Source organism: Ascaphus truei, chromosome 7, assembly GCF_040206685.1.
Source record: "Ascaphus truei isolate aAscTru1 chromosome 7, aAscTru1.hap1, whole genome shotgun sequence".
Classification (NCBI taxonomy): domain Eukaryota; kingdom Metazoa; phylum Chordata; class Amphibia; order Anura; family Ascaphidae; genus Ascaphus; species Ascaphus truei.
The window spans coordinates 100,902,786-100,922,151 of NC_134489.1; the positions used below are offsets into that span (position 1 = coordinate 100,902,786).

The 19,366-nt window shown below is 49.7% G+C and overlaps 1 protein-coding gene across 1 annotated transcript in view; it reads right to left on the minus strand.

Annotated features, from left to right (window-relative positions):
- Window positions 1–4,241: 4,241 nt before the first annotated feature.
- LOC142499808 (keratin, type II cytoskeletal 8-like) overlaps window positions 4,242–19,366 on the minus strand; it is a 63,860-nt gene continuing 48,735 nt past the window's right edge. The window contains exons 3-9 of the mRNA XM_075609686.1: window positions 14,142–14,202; window positions 13,231–13,326; window positions 11,957–12,121; window positions 7,681–7,806; window positions 6,426–6,646; window positions 4,835–4,884; window positions 4,242–4,581 (exon numbers count right to left, since the gene is read on the minus strand). Coding sequence (XP_075465801.1) covers window positions 4,442–4,581; window positions 4,835–4,884; window positions 6,426–6,646; window positions 7,681–7,806; window positions 11,957–12,121; window positions 13,231–13,326; window positions 14,142–14,202 — 859 coding nt within the window. The 3' untranslated portion in view covers window positions 4,242–4,441. The remainder of the gene's footprint in view (window positions 4,582–4,834; window positions 4,885–6,425; window positions 6,647–7,680; window positions 7,807–11,956; window positions 12,122–13,230; window positions 13,327–14,141; window positions 14,203–19,366) is intronic.

The following is a 19,366-nucleotide window of genomic DNA, read 5'->3' on the forward strand; positions in this document are numbered from 1 at the left end:
GACATACAGCAGACAGCATGTGTAACAGTAAGTATGTGTGTGATATGTGACGTGCAGCACACAGCATGTGTAACAGTAAGTATGCGTGTGATATGTGACGTGCAGCACACAGCATGTGTAACAGTAAGTATGCGTGTGATGTGACGTGCAGCACACAGCATGTGTAACAGTAAGTATGCGTGTGATATGTGACGTGCAGCACAGCATGTGTAACAGTAAGTATGCGTGTGATATGTGATGGGCAGCACACAGCATGTGTAACAGTAAGTATGCGTGTGATATGTGACATACAGCAGACAGCATGTGTAACAGTAAGTATGCGTGTGATGTGACGTGCAGCACACAGCATGTGTAACAGTAAGTATGCGTGTGATATGTGACATACAGCAGACAGCATGTGTAACAGTAAGTATGTGTGTGATATGTGACATACAGCAGACAGCATGTGTAACAGTAAGTATGTGTGTGATATGTGACGTGCAGCACACAGCATGTGTAACAGTAAGTATGCGTGTGATATGTGACATACAGCAGACAGCATGTGTAACAGTAAGTATGTGTGTGATATGTGACGTGCAGCACACAGCATGTGTAACAGTAAGTATGCGTGTGATGTGACGTGCAGCACACAGCATGTGTAACAGTAAGTATGCGTGTGATATGTGACGTGCAGCACAGCATGTGTAACAGTAAGTATGCGTGTGATATGTGACGGGCAGCACACAGCATGTGTAACAGTAAGTATGCTTGTGATATGTGACGTACAGCAGACAGCATGTGTAACAGTAAGTATGCGTGTGATATGTGACGTGCAGCACACAGCATGTGTAACAGTAAGTATGCTTGTGATATGTGACGTACAGCAGACAGCATGTGTAACAGTAAGTATGCGTGTGATATGTGACGTGCAGCATACAGCATGTGTAACAGTAAGTATGCTTGTGATATGTGACGTGCAGCACACAGCATGTGTAACAGTAAGTATGCGTGTGATATGTGACATACAGCACACAGCATGTGTAACAGTAAGTATGCGTGTGATATGTGACGTGCAGCACACAGCATGTGTAACAGTAAGTATGCGTGTGATATGTGACATACAGCACACAGCATGTGTAACAGTAAGTATGCGTGTGATATGTGACGTGCAGCACACAGCATGTGTAACAGTAAGTATGCGTGTGATATGTGATGGGCATTACACAGCATGTGTAACAGTAAGTATGCATGTGATATGTGACGTGCAGCACGCAGCATGTATAACAGTAAGTATGTGTGTGATATGTGACATACAGCAGACAGCATTTGTAACAGTAAGTATGCATGTGATATGTGACGTGCAGCATACTGCATGTGTAACAGTAAGTATGCTTGTGATATGTGACGTGCAGCATACTGCATGTGTAACAGTAAGTATGAGTGTGATATGTGACGTACAGCACACAGCATGTGTAACAGTAAGTATGCGTGAGATATGTGACGTGCAGCACACAGCATGTGTAACAGTAAGTATGCGTGTGATATGTGACGGGCAGCACACAGCATGTGTAACAGTAAGTATGAGTGTGATATGTGACGTACAGCACACAGCATGTGTAACAGTAAGTATGCGTGTGATATGTGACGGGCAGCACACAGCATGTGTAACAGTAAGTATGCTTGTGATATGTGACGTACAGCAGACAGCATGTGTAACAGTAAGTATGCGTGTGATATGTGACGAGCAGCATACTGCATGTGTAACAGTAAGTATGCTTGTGATATGTGACGTGCAGCATACAGCATGTGTAACAGTAAGTATGCGTGTGATATGTGTACGCGTGTGATATGTGTACGCGTGTGATATGTGACGTGCAGCACACAGCATGTGTAACAGTAAGTATGCGTGTGATATGTGACGTGAAGCACACAGCATGTGTAACAGTAAGTATGCGTGTGATATGTGACGTGCAGCACACAGCATGTGTAACAGTAAGTATGCGTGTGATATGTGACGTGCAGCACACAGCATGTGTAACAGTAAATACGCGTGTGATATGTGACGGGCAGCACACAGCATGTGTAACAGTAAGTATGCGTGTGATATGTGACGTGCAGCACACAGCATGTGTAACAGTAAGTACGCGTGTGATATGTGACGGGCAGCACACAGCATGTGTAACAGTAAGTATGCGTGTGATATGTGACGTGCAGCACACAGCATGTGTAACAGTAAGTACGCGTGTGATATGTGACGGGCAGCACACAGCATGTGTAACAGTAAGTATGCGTGTGATATGTGACAGGCAGCACACAGCATGTGTAACAGTAAATATGCTTGTGATATGTGACGTACAGCAGACAGCATGTGTAACAGTAAGTATGCGTGTGATATGTGACGTGCAGCATACAGCATGTGTAACAGTAAGTATGCGTGTGATATGTGACGTGCAGCATACAGCATGTGTAACAGTAAGTATGCGTGTGATATGTGACGTGAAGCACACAGCATGTGTAACAGTAAGTATGCGTGTGATATGTGACGTGAAGCACACAGCATGTGTAACAGTAAGTATGCTTGTGATATGTGACGTGCCGCACACAGCATGTGTAACAGTAAGTATGCGTGTGATATGTGACGTGCAGCACACAGCATGTGTAACAGTAAGCATGCGTGTGATATGTGACATGCAGCAGACAGACATTTCTGGAGCAGCTAAATGTGTCATATTTAAACATGTAGGTGTATTTTCTAGGGGCAACCACTGGGGGAGGAGTTGTATGTTTATCATTGTAAATAAAAATATCACTTGTCAGCCCATTCACATATCTTAGACAAGTCTGCAACCCTGCCCCTCCCCATTATCACCTAGCATACAGTACTTCCACTGCAGCAAGGGATTCTGGGAAATGACATGCATACGAGCACACAGTGTCACCTTTTGCTTCATGTCCATTTTAACATGGACCCCTATAAATTTATCCCTGCCGCATTACACAGCTGTTGAGCACAGGATGGGTTAAGGAAGTGCAGAGCAGTAACCCTACTCACAGGCAGCTGATTTGACTTTTCGGGTCTGATCAGTGTGAGGCTGGATATACTGGCTTCGCTTTATTTGAAGAGTCTACTTCTGAATTAGCTGCAGACCTTGTGTATTTCTCATTATGTACATTATTTTGAATTCTCCATATTATATCTCTTGAAATTCTTGTTCCCAAACATGCTGACAGATACAGTACAGCGTAAGCTGCCAGTGCAAGCATAAAATAACCGTGTAATGTTAAATGTAGACTTTTTATATTAACGCACAGGTGTGACAGTCAGGTTAGTGACTGCTGCGGATAGTACGTTGTTTGCAAGTTGTGATGCTTCCTACTGGAATGACAAGAATCTTGTTCTTAACTGTTACTTTTAACCGTCCCTTCTTCACCCTAATTACACATAAAGCATGGCGCTTGGCACTCCGGAAAACGGGCCTCCTATAAAGGTAACTGTAGATAACTCCCTTTAAATGTCGTTACTTTTTAAAATATTAATTTTTTAAAACCCATTGTCAGGTGACCCGGTACCAGAAACACGTCGGAGATTTCTCTTTCGGTAAAGTGGTGAAACGCGCTGGTAAACCTGGGTGCGAGGAAAAAATGACAGGTACAGTAATAAAAACTCATGCTCCTTATGAAAAATAGAACCGGCATTAAACATACTTATCTGATGTCATTTTTTAAATGGAATAAACTGGTGCTGTTTCCCCCCCCCCCCCTCAAATATTAAACCAGGTGATCCTGGCTACTGTACATTATACGCATAACTTGGTACCTTTGTAGGGTTTACCTAGGCATGGAGCCAGGGTTTCCATTTTCTGTACAAAACATGCAACTAAAAATATCCCTCCTGTGTGACAAATTAAGGAAATGGTTCACGAAATGCAGAGTTATATCATGATTGGTGTATTGGTGCCGTATTGAATGCTGCTTATAACCATTATAGTCCCATCCCTGCAGTAATCCTGTAAATATTATGACATTTTAAACAATTATGGGGATTATTTGTCAAAGTTCCACTTCTGCATAAACTGGTACAGATTTATCAAGGCAAAAAAAAAAGAGGTTCATATTGTTTCACTGTGTTTTGTGTTTTGCTAAATCGGATCCTTTCTGTGGTCCAGAAGAACCACATTTCCCCCTTTTGGGCTCTTGGACTTTGCCATTCATTACCGTTTCTTATAACTCATTATTGGCAACAGGACTGAGGGAGACAAAACGATACTGCAAACGTTTATTTTTGAGTGAATCTGTCATCCCTCATAAATACATGGGATAAAATGACAGCAATTTCACATTTATATACAGTGTTACTCACTCAGCCACGCAAAGTGGCCAAGTTGTGGCATTGCTCCTCTACCAATGATAAAAGTTGGGCCATCACACAACAGATGGTGGAAAGAGAGGAGGTCCCCGTGACTTATTTCTCTGAGTAATGTCTCGCCTCGGACACCTGCCGGCCATTGGCTGTTTCAATTGTCTTGACAAGAACAACTTTCTTTGAGCTGGGGGGGTTCCTGGGTCCAGAAGAGGCTTTCACATCGAAGTTTAAGAGGTTGGCTGTGGGGGGCAAATTTGTATGAGATTAGAAAGGACATCAAGGGTAGATAAACATGGTTAGCAAGAAAACACCTTCACAGCTGTCCAATCTACAGAGATTAAACGATATACAAATATATTCAGGGACAATACAAGGAGCTTTCAAAAGAACTATTCATCCTAAGGGCAGCACAATAATTTCTTTAATGTAATGAAGCATTCGGGAGTGCTGATAAAATGGTATCACCAACACAGGTTAGGGTTAGGAACTCACCCATTTTGTCTATAGCACTGAGCTGAGAACTTGAAGTATGGTTGTTCAGCCTGGGAAAGAAGCAACACAGTATTTTAGTAACATTACCCCATTACCCTTCCATATTTCACCTGTGGCAAAACTGTATGGGGCCGGGTATGTTTTGCATAGGGGGTGAATCACTTGAATCAGCGATAGGAGAGAAGTTCATGTAATAACACGCGGACATTTCTTATTCATTTGTAAATCCTGCAGATAAAGTCAGTGTTCAGCAAAGGCCCCGCTCCCTCAGTCAGCGCGGCCGCACTGCAGACAGGCGGCGTGCTGACACGGGTGGGCCAAAACGGGTGGGGGGCGCAGCCATGACGTGAGGGGGCGGGACCATCACACAGCCCCACAGCACAGTGCTGCAGCACCACAGCTGCCCCTCAGCCCCTGCAATTGACCACGATATGCGGTCTGTAGGGAGCCAGTGCGGGAGGGGGGCGGGAGCGGGAAGGGGGTGGGAGCAGGGGGGGGGGGTGGTAAAACTTTGGCAGGTCTTAGATCGTGGTGCCGTCCACCCCCCCACCACCACCCCCACACACAACACATACACACACACATACACACTCACACATTTTCCCACGCAGCTCCTTCCCTGCTCCCCTCCCAAGCCGCCTCCCATCCGTAGCTCCTTCCCTCCCCTCATTGGCTGACTCGCGTACCACGTGACGCGTCAGCGCTGAAAAGCACAAAGAGGTTGTAGCTCCAGCAGGCTGACGCGTCACAGTATGCAGTCACCCCTGCCGGAAGGAGGCAGCGGGGGCAAGGACCATTCGGGTAAGGGTCTGGTGACCCGCGGCCGCAGCCTCAACCTCCTTCTTTCTGCAGCTTCTCCAGAAGTCTCAGGCTGATCTGACAGTACTAACTAGTAATGACTAGAGATGTGAGGATGCCAGCCAGTGTCCAGCCAAAAACCTCAGAGAACTGAAGAGGCAGTATATATATATATATATATATCAATATGACTGAGCCACTAATTGAGCCAGCTGTGCTGAAGTAGGGATATCCTGAAAACCTGGCCTGTTTGTGGCCCTCGAGGACTGGAGTTGGACAGGCCTGACTTAGATTGTAAGCTCTCTGGGGTAGGACTCCCTTCCCTATTGTTACTCTTAAGTCTGAAGCGCTTATTCCCACTCTGTGTTATATTATTATTATTATGATTAGAATTATATTACTATTATAATAATATATAATTATTACTGCTGTGAAGCGCTTCATTGCTCCCTCTGGTGAGATATGGGAGGTATGAAGTGATATTCTGCACCAACACTGCCATTGAACCCTATGGAAACTGGGATATTCGGCACTCTATCTGAACATGGAACATGTACAATGTCACGTGCTACATCTGAATGCTGTGGGCACTCAACGGCAGTGTCACCCACCTACCCCCTATTTGAGTAGTGGAGTACTTCCAAACGTTGCTATACAAATCAATCCATATTCACCTATTCTCCTCCTCCTTGTTCCCTCTCTCGCTTCTCTCATTTCCCCCCTCTGCTCCCTGACCTCACCTCTATCCTTGTTCTTTCTGATCTTCCCGGTTCCTTCACCCTCCTGTTCTCACCTGGTCTCCTCTCCCTCCAGCAGCTTCCTGTAAGTGGCGATCTCAATGTCCAGAGCCAGCTTGGTGTTCATCAGGTCCTGATATTCCCGCACCTTGCGCGCCATGTCCTGCTTTGCCCTTTTCAGGGCTTCGTCCAGCTCCTGGGCATGGTTCTTTGCGTTGCGGATGGCCTGCTCCCCTTGCTCCTCTGCCAGGGCTATGGCACTCTCCATGTTGGCACGCTGAGACGGAAGGGGGAGAGCGGAGATAAGATGTGGGTGACACATGGAGAGGGGATGGTATCAGTGTTGGAGGACTGGTGACAAGGCAGAGAGTATAAATCTGAACACCCTGCCTTTTGTAATGGAGAAATACGCAAAATATAGCCCAGCGTAGAGAGATCTGGGACTCTGTTATAGACATAGGTTCTACATGAACTCAAACCATGACTCGCAGACTAATTATAGGGACCTAATCTTTGCAATGTCATGCAATAAAAATCAGCTGTTTTCTAGAGGTGGGTAATTTTTTGGGGGCGAATTTGGATCCGCAGCGGATCGTCCGGTTCCTTTGGTCCGAGGAATTCAGCGGATCAATCTCAAAAAGGGAGATTTGCATTTTGTGGGATTTTTTGTATTATTATTACCAATACACCCTGCTGATTCTGCAATCTGCCGCCGGATTTGTAGAATCCAAATCAGCGGATCCAGCAATCTGTTGGCGGATTCGTAAGCATACAGTACGTTAACGGATTGCTGATCCGCACTAGATGGCGGTTTTTTTGATGAATCCGCGTGGTTTCCAACCGATCAAATCCGATTACGGATTTTACACCGCGAAACAGATTTTGGGTTGAAAATGCGAGAAATAACGGGGGAACGGATTTGTGTGAATTTGCCCATCTGTAGTGTTTTAACCATATTCAAACAGTGTCAAAGACATTTAATTTGGATGCACTTTCTGCATGCAGGGGGTCGATTTGTCTCACCTCCTTGGGGCAAGAATATGTGAGGTTTTTGCAGGGGCAGGGAAGGAGAGATAAAGAGAGAGGCATTTCTGTGCAATATTGCCCATTTGCACATAGAAATGCAGTTATCACAGTTTAATGAATATTCCCCATAGTTCTTATATCTCTCTAAACTCACACTCATGTAGCCTCCTGTGACGCTCTTGTGACTGTCTCCTGGTAGCGCTAATTAGGAGTTTCCCTTGCGATCACAGTCTCCTGTGATCCTTCTCCTCACCTCACACCCCTGTCACAAGCTTGCGATAATACCTGGTTCTTTAGGGCTTCAATATCACTTCTGACACGTTGGTTCATTCGGCTTAAACCAGCCAGCTCATTCTTCAGAGCCTTCAGCTCCTCGTTGCTTCGTTTGGACTGATTCACCATGTCATCAATCTGTTGGGGAAGAGCCATGCCGGTTAAAATGTGCAAAGGTCCCCTTCCACAACGCTATTAAAACTCTCCGAATAACAGACAGGACACCTTCACCATAATTCCCAAAGAGAGGTAGGAGGAAAATGCTGCACTTTAAGCAATTTATTGACATCTCTGTACGTTCCTGTCAATTTATACCTCTCTTTCTATCCGAGTCTAACTCCCCCTTCAACGGACACTTAGGGTGACCACATTTGCCCCGGCAAAAACCGGGAGAAATGCCACGCATGCGCAAAGAGTGCTTGCACTTGCCGACCGCGCATGTGCTCCTCCATAGAAATAAGAATAAAAAGGCGATTTACAAATTAAATGGGGATAAATTGGGGGAATCCTTGATGGAGAAGGATTTAGGAGTGCTTGTAGACAGCAGGCTTTGCAATAGTGCCCAAAGTCATGCAGTAGCTGCAAAGGCAAACAAGATCTTATCTTGCATTAAACGGGCAATGGATCGAAGGGAAGTAAACATAATTATGCCCCTTTACAAAGCATTAGTAAGACCACACATTGAATATGGAGTACAATATTGGGCACTAATCCTTAGAAAAGACGTCATAGAACTAGAGAGAGTGCAGAGAAGAGCCACCAAATTAATAAAGGGAATGGTCCGGGTGACCATTCGTACCGGTTTTACCGGGACAGTCCCGTTTTTTTGTGTCCTGTCCCGGTTTTAAGTCGTCCCGGTTTTTGTCCCTGGTCCCGGTATTGCGGGGCAGCGGCGGTGAGGAGAATGCGGCGCGGTAAGTATTTTATGCTGCCGGGGGGACTGAATGAAGGAGAATGCCGGGGGCGGGACTTAGAATGCCGCCGGGCAGCAGGGGATTGGATGGAGGATGCGGGGGCGGGGCTTTGAATACCGGGCCGCAGGGGATTGGCTTAAGGTAAGAGGATGCGGGGGCAGGACTTTGCCAAAAAAAGCAGTCGCAGGGGCGACCGTCTGTCTGCCCGCTCTCCCCGGCTCTCCCCCCCCCCCCCCCCGGCACTCCAGCCCCTTCGGCCCTTCCCCGGCTCTCCCTCCCCCAAAACTCCTCCCCCCAGTACTCCGGCCTCGGTCACCGGTTCTCCCTTCGGTCCCGGCACTCCCCCTGGTCTCCGGCACTCCGGCCCTCCCCACCCGGTCCCCGGCTCTCCCCCCCGGTCTCCGGCTCTCCCCCCCCCGGTCCCCGGCTCTCCCTCCGGTCCCTGGCTGTCCCTCCCTCCGGACCGGCACCCCAGTCGCTCGCTAGCAGTGCGGCACCTCCGGTGCCTACTGTTAGTGAGCGCGTGCCAGAGCTTGCCGCCTCCTACCTGAACCCGCCTCCGCAGCCACCTCTGCCGAACCCCAGCCGTCTGAGGTAGACATATGGGGGAGATGCAGGGGGGGGAGACACATGGGAGACACATGGGAGATGCAGGGGGGGAGACACATGGGAGATAGGGGGGGGGGCAACACATGGGAGATAGGTGGGGGGAGATACACATGGGAGGTGCAGGGGGACACACATGGGAGATGCAGGGGGACACACATGGGAGATGCAGGGGGACACACATGGGAGATGCAGGGGGACGCACATGGGAGATGCAGGGGGGGACACATGGGAGATGCAGGGGAGGGGGACACATGGGAGATGCAGGGGGGGGCACATGGGAGATGCAGGGGGGGGCACATGGGAGATGCAGGGGGGGCACATGGGAGATGCAGGGGAGGGGGACACATGGGAGATGCAGGGGAGGGGGACACATGGGAGATGCAGGGGAGGGGGACACATGGGAGATGCAGGGAAGGGGGACACATGGGAGATGCAGGGGAGGGGGATACATGGGAGATGAAGGGGAGGGGGCACATGGGAGATGCAGGGGGAGGGGGGCACATGGGAGATGCAGGGGGAGGGGGACACATGGGAGATGCAGGGGAGGGGGACACATGGGAGATGCAGGGGAGGGGGACACATGGGAGATGCAGGGGAGGGGGACACATGGGAGATGCAGGGGAGGGGGACACATGGGAGATGCAGGGGAGGGGGACACATGGGAGATGCAGGGGAGGGGGACACATGGGAGATGCAGGGGAGGGGGACACATGGGAGATGCCGGGGAGGGGGACACATGGGAGATGCAGGGGAGGGGGGGAGAGAGATGGGAGATGCAAGGGGGGGAGAGAGATGGGAGATGCTGGGCGGGAGAGAGAGAGAGATGGGAGATGCTGGGGGGGGTGGGTATATGGGGATGATGATGATGATGATGATGATGATTTTACCTGTGCGGCCCAATTTTTTTTAAATATGTATGGGGGGTGGGGGTCTTTAAAAATGTATTGGGGCGGCGAGGGTCTTTTTAATATGTATTGGCGGGGCAGGTATTTTTATTATGTATTGCGGGGTTTTTGGTATGTATTTTGTGGGGGGATTGTGTGAGCAGAGTGTGGTAATTGATGTAAGGTAGGGGCAAGTGAGAGGGGGAGTAAGACACAGGCGAGATAAATACATGCGAGGCGGGAGGGGGGGAAAGTGAGTGAGACGGAGGCGAGATAAATACATGCGAGGCGGGAGGGGGGGAAAGTGAGTGAGACGGAGGCGAGATAAATACATGCGAGGCGGGAGGGGGGGAGAGTGAGTGAGACGGAGGGGAGAGAGAAATTCATGGGTACAGGGTGGGAAATGGAGGTGGCATATGAGGTGTGAAATTAACCTATGGCTGCGCTTATAGTGCGCGCGACAGATGATGTCACCCGTCGCCGCTAGCAAAAGTTGTAATTCGCTTTCCGGCGACCTCGCGGGCGACCAGGTCTTTGATTGGTTTAGAGGCTGTTACATGTGGTGACAGCCTCTGAAAAATCAAATTTGGCTGGCTTCAGAAATTTGTGCCGCCAGCGTCGCGTCGCGCTTACTATAAGCGCACGCGATGGCGACAATACATTTGTTTTGCTGCGACGTCGCCTAAGGCCGCGCTTATAGTGCTGACGTCATGCTGTGGTCACTGGAAAAATCAAACTGAAGTGACTTCCAGCGATTTCCAAGTTGACATGACAACGGGATGCATTATGGGGACGAGGCATCACTTGATGACACATTGTCATGGCAACATGTCACCGCCTGACGTTGGTGTCTCGTTGTCATGGCAACGGGGGGGCGTGACGTTCATTGTTTTATTAATAATTTTTTTAAGTGTCCCGGTTTTTCATTTTAAAAATCTGGTCACCCTAGGGATGGATAATCTGATTTATGAGGAGAGGCTAGCTAAATTAGATTTATTTACATTAGAAAAGAGGCGTCTAAGAGGGGATATGATAACTATATACAAATTTATTCGGGGACTGTACAAGGAGCTTTAAAAAGAACTATTCATCCCACGGGCAGTACAAAGGACTCGGGGCCATCCCTTAAGGTTGGAGGAAAGGAGATTTCAACAGCAACAAAGGAAAGGGTTCTTTACAGTAAGGGCAGTTACAATGTGGAATTTGTTACCCATGGAAACTGTGATGGCAGATACAATAGATTTGTTAAAAAAAAGACAACTTTTTAGAAAGGAAAGGTATACAGGGATATACCAAATAAGTAAACATGGGAAGGATGCTGATCCAGGGATTAATCCGATTGCCAATTCTTGGAGTCAGGAAGGAATTTATTTTTCCCCTTATGAGATATCATTGGATGATATGTCACTGGGGTTTTTTGTTTGCGTTCCCCTGGATCAATATACTGTAAGTACGGATATAGGATAAAGTATGTGTCGTTTAAATTTAGCATAGGTTGAACTTGATGGACGCATGTCTTTTTTGAACCTCATCTACGATGTAACGATGTAACTATATGGTTGGGGATTTTTGAAAAATGGGTTAGGAACAGAACTCACACAGGGAAAGCTGTGAACGTTGATATGGATGTGAGAAGTTGTAAATAAATAGTTTAAAATGCCAAGTCTTGCTGAGTTTTCCTCCGGCCTCTCATGGTGAATTATGGTGAAGGTGCCCTGCCTATTATCTGGTGAAACGTTAATAGATTTTTGGAACCGCGGAAGGGGAAACTTACAACAATATTTCCTACTTCTGTAAGTGACGTGAGACGCTTCTAATGGGTGAATCCAACCCATAAACATTCCCTCTAATTAATAATACCGAGTATAACACATCACACACCTTGCTCTTGTACCAGTGCTCAGCCTCCTGCCGGCTCTTCTCTGCCATGGACTGGTACTGCAACTTCACCTCATCCATGATGTGCTTCATCTCTATGTCACGGCTATTGTCCATCTCTACTGTCACCATGGCATTTTGCACCTGAGATTGCAGCTCATTCAGCTCCTGAGCAGGAGAGAACACGGACAAATCTCATGTCGATATATATCATTGTACCTTCACTGGGAGTGTCACCTTCCTTCTCCGTAGACACACATCAGACCACACATCATACACATCAGTTTACCCCACAGAGTTCAACATTATTACTATAATAATATAATACCTCCGAAAGGCAGGAGCGACCACTTACACACATCAGCTGCCCCTTCCAAACACTTCAGCATTATAGTCCTCCTAAATATCAGGGTCACACTCGTCCACCCTTCCAATGCCCAGGCAGACCTGGATCCTGTTGCATCTATGATGTTTCTTTTAATTCTGCTCGAGGCATGTTTAAAAAATGGATACTAAAGAGAATCCATTGTTCTGACTCACATGCAGTGCATCTCGGGTAGACACAGAAATGTCTTGATTGGGGATTTAGGACCTGTTTTTTTTAGGATGGAATGAAATACAGAAAGACCATCGTCTTTTACATTTTAAGGAGCCTGCGGTAGCCAAACCCTCGAGATTCCAACTCCTCATTAGAGATGGGCGAATTGTTTTGACGGATTTGGGTCAGCAGCGGATCGGTCGGTTCCTTTGGTCCGCGGATCAGTCTCAAAACGGGAGATTCGCGTTTTGTGGATTTTAAAATGATTATTACCCGTACGCTCCGCAGATCCCGCCGCCCGGGGACGGATTTTTTTTAATCCGCAGAATGGATTCTACATATCCATCAACGGGTTGGATCCAACGGCAGATTTTGATTAGAAACGGATTTGGACGGATTGGCTCATCTTTAGTCCTCATCTTTCCTTAACTTGTACAGCATTGAAGGTACAAGTAATGCACTCTTACACACGGGCTACTAGCCTCGTGGTCTCACTCAATCTTAATGACTGGGTAGCAGACAAACGCTTTCCAGCAGTGTCCCACATTGGAGTAAAGTCTAATTCATTGGATAACAATCTCATTAATTTCCAGCCACAATTAGTCTAATCGCGCACTGAAGTATGATGAAATGATATAATTGGTTATTAAACAGAGGCTGCTTATACATGGCAAACTTGGGCTAGTCGCCTTCATTGCCCATCCTATAGAAGGTTTCCTGCATCCACACGGTGTTATACCTCTTCATACAGCTGCTTCAGGTAGTCTATCTCATCAGTCACACTCTCCAGCTTGGATTCGTTGTCTACCTTGTGGAGATAGGTGTCATCAAGGTCCTGAGGAGGAAGGACAGCGGTGTCACTTTCACCGTACATTGCATGTGACTGCTGAGTATTTACTAGGACAAGACACAGAGGTACAGTATAAGGGCTGGACCCCACTGGCTACTGCAGCGCCCGCTGATGAGAGCCCTCCCCTCAATGGCGCCGGGCCCGCTGCGAGGGGGGGCCGCAGCGCTGTGGCGTGAGTTGCTCCTGCTCTCAATAGAATTGAGAGCAGCACTCGCTACGGAGCGCTAAGCCACGCCCCCCGGCGGTTCAGCCAATGAGGGCGAACCTGCCGGGTGACGTCATGGCCGCGCCCCCGTCACTCCCTCGCCACGCCTCCCCCCGGTCTTTTGGTCTGCAGCTCCCTGCAGACCGGGGAATCGGCTGCACGCGCCGCCAGTCTCGCGAGCGCGCCTGCAGCGGAGGTACTGAGGCCTCACGTGGCTATGTGGCTACACGTTCTTTTGTTGTACACAAGCCCCACCCTGTGGAATGTTAATGACCACGAGGACAAAGGACTTTGAAACTACAGCTACAGTGCTGAAACTGGGATATCCTGAAAACCTGACCTGTTGGGGGGGCTTGAGGACTGGAGTTGAGCCCCCCTGTCATAGATCACATGGTGGATTACCCCACTTCCTCACTGGTAGTGGTCCTGTTGCCTGCACTCACGGGGGTACAATCACCATGTGTGTGCTATTTTTACCACTTACCCATTTCTGCAACGCAATGCGCACCAGATGTATTCTAGCATTGTCTGGACCCCAATTTTTAAACCATAAACCAGCTTCAGTAAAACCTCACGTCTTAGCGTGGCCGGTTACCTTCTTTGTCAGCACAAAGTCATTTTCTAGCTGATTGCGCCTGTTAATTTCATCTTCATACCTGCAAGGATAGGACAGGAGATATCACACAGAGCACCGTACGGAGGGGAGAACCCCAAGCAAAGAATCTTCCCCTGATCGGACCGGGCCTCAGGACAGGGCTGACTCTGATTTAGGGGTTTCTTCTCACGTCTCTGTATGCGAGGGTGTCCATAAAAGGACGTATATCGGGATATTTTCTTTACATTGTCTCCATACTGATAGTAACAGCTTCTTGCAACATAATCTAAGCAATGACACTTCAGAATCATTCATGCATCCACCACCGAGGTGGAAACCAGCATATTCCCGGGCTCTATCTACATGCAGAGTGTAGAACAGGAGCGGCCAACTGCAGTCCCAGAGGGCCACCAACAGGTCAGGTTTTAAGGATATCCCTGTTCAGCACAGGTGGCTCAATAAATAGCTCAGTCAATGACTGAGTCCCTGTTTGAACCACCTGTGCTGAAGCAGGGATATCCTTAAAACTTGACCTGTTGGTGGCCCTCAAGGACTGGAGTTTGCCAACTCTGGTGTAGAGGAAAGATACAGTAATACGGAAATGATGGTAAAGAAGACGACAGGAATTGTATAGTGAGGTTCTAGATGGATGGAGGAGATGGCACAGGGAGTGTTGCAGACAGAGGGAGTAGATGGAGGAGACGGCACAGGGAGTGTTGCAGACAGAGGGAGTAGATGGAGGAGATGGCACAGGGAGTGTTGCAGACAGAGGGATTAGATGGAGGAGATGGCACAGGGAGTGTTGCAGACAGAGGGATTAGATGGGGGAGATGGCACAGGGAGTGTTGCAGACAGAGGGATTAGATGGAGGAGACGGCACAGGGAGTGTTGCAGACAGAGGGATTAGATGGAGGAGACGGCACAGGGAGTGTGGCAGACAGAGGGATTAGATGGAGGAGATGGCACAGGGAGTGTTGCAGACAGAGGGATTAGATGGAGGAGATGGCACAGGGAGTGTGGCAGACAGAGGGAGTAGATGGAGGAGATGGCACAGGGAGTGTGGCAGACAGAGGGAGTAGATGGAGGAGATGGCACAGGGAGTGTTGCAGACAGAGGGATTAGATGGAGGAGATGGCACAGGGAGTGTTGCAGGCAGAGGGGTTAGATGGAGGAGATGGCACAGGGAGTGTTGCAGGCAGAGGGATTAGATGGAGGAGATGGCACAGGGAGTGTTGCAGACAGAGGGATTAGATGGAGGAGATGGCACAGGGAGTGTTGCAGACAGAGGGATTAGATGGAGGAGATGGCACAGGGAGAGTTGCAGACAGAGGGATTAGATGGAGGAGATGGCACAGGGAGTATTGCAGACAGAGGGATTAGATGGAGGAGATGGCACAGGGAGTGTTGCAGACAGAGGGATTAGATGGAGGAGACGGCACAGGGAGTGTTGCAGACAGAGGGAGGAGATGGAGGAGATGGCACAGGGAGTGTTGCAGACAGAGGGATTAGATGGAGGAGATGGCACAGGGAGTGTTGCAGACAGAGGGATTAGATGTAGGAGATGGCACAGGGAGTGTTGCAGACAGAGGAATTCGATGGAGGAGATGGCACAGGGAGTGTTGCAGACAGAGGAATTCGATGGAGGAGATGGCACAGGGAGTGTTGCAGACAGAGGGATTAGATGGAGGAGATGGCACAGGGGGTGTTGCAGGCAGAGGGATTAGATGGAGGAGATGGCACAGGGAGTGTTGCAGACAGAGGGAGTAGATGGAGGAGATGGCACAGGGAGTGTTGCAGACAGAGGGATTAGATGGAGGAGATGGCACAGGGAGTGTTGCAGACAGAGGGAGTAGATGGAGGAGATGGCACAGGGAGTGTTGCAGACAGAGGGACTAGATGGAGGAGACGGCACAGGGAGTGTTGCAGACAGAGGGAGTAGATGGAGGAGAAGGCACAGGGAGTGTTGCAGACAGAGGGAGTAGATGGAGGAGACGGCACAGGGGGTGTTGCAGACAGAGGGAGTAGATGGAGGAGACGGCACAGGGAGTGTTGCAGTCAGAGGGATTAGATGGAGGAGACGGCACAGGGAGTGTTGCAGACAGAGGGATTAGATGTAGGAGACGGCACAGGGAGTGTTGCAGACAGAGGGAGTAGATGGAGGAGACGGCACAGGGAGTGTTGCAGACAGAGGGATTAGATGGAGGAGATGGCACAGGGAGTGTTGCAGACAGAGGGAGTAGATGGAGGAGATGGCACAGGGAGTGTTGCAGACAGAGGGAGTAGATGGAGGAGAAGGCACAGGGAGTGTTGCAGACAGAGGGAGTAGATGGAGGAGACGGCACAGGGGGTGTTGCAGACAGAGGGAGTAGATGGAGGAGACGGCACAGGGGGTGTTGCAGACAGAGGGAGTAGATGGAGGAGACGGCACAGGGAGTGTTGCAGACAGAGGGATTAGATGGAGGAGACGGCACAGGGAGTGTTGCAGACAGAGGGATTAGATGGAGGAGACGGCACAGGGAGTGTTGCAGACAGAGGGATTAGATGGAGGAGACGGCACAGGGAGTGTTGCAGACAGAGGGATTAGATGGAGGAGACGGCACAGGGAGTGTTGCAGACAGAGGGATTAGATGGAAGAGATGGCACAGGGAGTGTTGCAGACAGAGGGAGTAGATGGAGGAGATGGCACAGGGAGTGTTGCAGACAGAGGGATTAGATGGAGGAGATGGCACAGGGAGTGTTGCAGACAGAGGGATTAGATGGAGGAGATGGCACAGGGAGTGTTGCAGACAGAGGGAGTAGATGGAGGAGATGGCACAGGGAGTGTTGCAGGCAGAGGGATTAGATGGAGGAGATGGCACAGGGAGTGTTGCAGGCAGAGGGATTAGATGGAGGAGATGGCACAGGGAGTGTTGCAGGCAGAGGGATTAGATGGAGGAGATGGCACAGGGAGTGTTGCAGACAGAGGGATTAGATGGAGGAGATGGCACAGGGAGTGTTGCAGACAGGGATTAGATGGAGGAGATGGCACAGGGAGAGTTGCAGACAGAGGGATTAGATGGAGGAGATGGCACAGGGAGTGTTGCAGACAGAGGGATTCGATGGAGGAGATGGCACAGGGAGTGTTGCAGACAGAGGGATTAGATGGAGGAGATGGCACAGGGGGTGTTGCAGGCAGAGGGATTAGATGGAGGAGATGGCACAGGGAGTGTTGCAGGCAGATGGAGGAGATGGCACAGGGAGTGTTGCCGACAGAGGGAGTAGATGGAGGAGATGGCACAGGGAGTGTTGCAGACAGAGGGAGTAGATGGAGGAGATGGCACAGGGAGTGTTGCAGACAGAGGGAGTAGATGGAGGAGATGGCACAGGGAGTGTTGCAGACAGAGGGATTAGATGGAAGAGATGGCACAGGGAGTGTTGCAGACAGAGGGATTAGAGGGAGGAGATGGCACAGGGAGTGTTGCAGACAGAGGGAGTAGAGGGAGGAGATGGCACAGGGAGTGTTGCAGACAGAGGGGGTAGAGGGAGGAGATGGCACAGGGAGTGTTGCAGACAGAGGGAGTAGAGGGAGGAGATGGCACAGGGAGTGTTGCAGACAGATGGAGTAGAGGGAGGAGATGGCACAGGGAGTGTTGCAGACAGAGTGATTAGATGGAGGAGATGGCACAGGGAGTGTTGCAGACAGAGGGATTAGATGGAGGAGATGGCACAGGGAGTGTTGCAAACAGAGGGATACGATGGAGGAGATGGCACAGGGAGTGTTGCAGACAGAGGGAGTAGAGGGAGGAGATGGCACAGGGAGTGTTGCAGACAGAGGGATACGATGGAGGAGATGGCACAGGGAGTGTTGCAGACAGAGGGATAAGATGGAGGAGATGGCACAGGGAGTGTTGCAGACAGAGGGATAAGATGGAGGATATGGCACAGGGAGTGTTGCAGACAGAGGGATTAGATGGAGGAGATGGCACAGGGAGTGTTGCAGACAGAGGGATAAGATGGAGGATATGGCACAGGGAGTGTTGCAGACAGAGGGATTAGATGGAGGAGATGGCACAGGGAGTGTTGCAGACAGAGGGATTAGATGGAGGAGATGGCACAGGGAGTGTTGCAGACAGAGGGATTAGATGGAGGAGAAGGCACAGGGAGTGTTGCAGACAGAGGGATTAGATGGAGGAGATGGCACAGGGACTGTTGCAGACAGAGGGAATAGATGGAGGAGGTGGCACAGGGAGTGTTGCAGACAGAAGGATTAGATGGAGGAGATGGCACAGGGAGTGTTGCAGTCAGAGGGATTAGATGGAGGAGATGGCACAGGGAGTGTTGCAGACAGAGGAATTCGATGGAGGAGATGGCACAGGGAGTGTTGCAGACAGAGGGATTAGATGGAGGAGATGGCACAGGGGGTGTTGCAGGCAGAGGGAGTAGATGGAGGAGATGGCACAGGGAGTGTTGCAGGCAGAGGGAGTAGATGGAGGAGATGGCACAGGGAGTGTTGCAGACAGAGGGATTAGAGGGAGGAGATGGCACAGGGAGTGTTGCAGACAGAGGGATAAGATGGAGGATATGGCACAGGGAGTGTTGCAGACAGAGGGATTAAATGGAGGAGATGGCACAGGGAGTGTTGCAGACAGAGGGATTAGATGGTAGAGATGGCACAGGGAGTGTTGCAGACAAAGGGAGTAGATGGAGGAGATGGCACAGGGAGTGTTGCAGACAGAGGGATTAGATGGAGGAGATGGCACAGGGGGTGTTGCAGGCAGAGGGATTAGATGGAGGAGATGGCACAGGGAGTGTTGCAGACAGAGGGATTAGATGGAGGAGATGGCACAGGGAGTGTTGCAGACAGAGGGAGTAGAGGGAGGAGATGGCATAGGGAGTGTTGCAGACAGAGGGATTAGATGGAGGAGATGGCACAGGGAGTGTTGCAGACAGAGGGATTAGATGGAGGAGATGGCACAGGGAGTGTTGCAGACAGAGGGAGTAGAGGGAGGAGATGGCACAGGGAGTGTTGCAGACAGAGGGAGTAGAGGGAGGAGATGGCACAGGGAGTGTTGCAGACAGAGGGATTAGATGGAGGAGATGGCACAGGGAGTGTTGCAGACAGAGGGATTAGATGGAGGAGATGGCACAGGGAGTGTTGCAGACAGAGGGATACGATGGAGGAGATGGCATAGGGAGTGTTGCAGACAGAGGGATTAGATGGAGGAGATGGCACAGGGAGTGTTGCA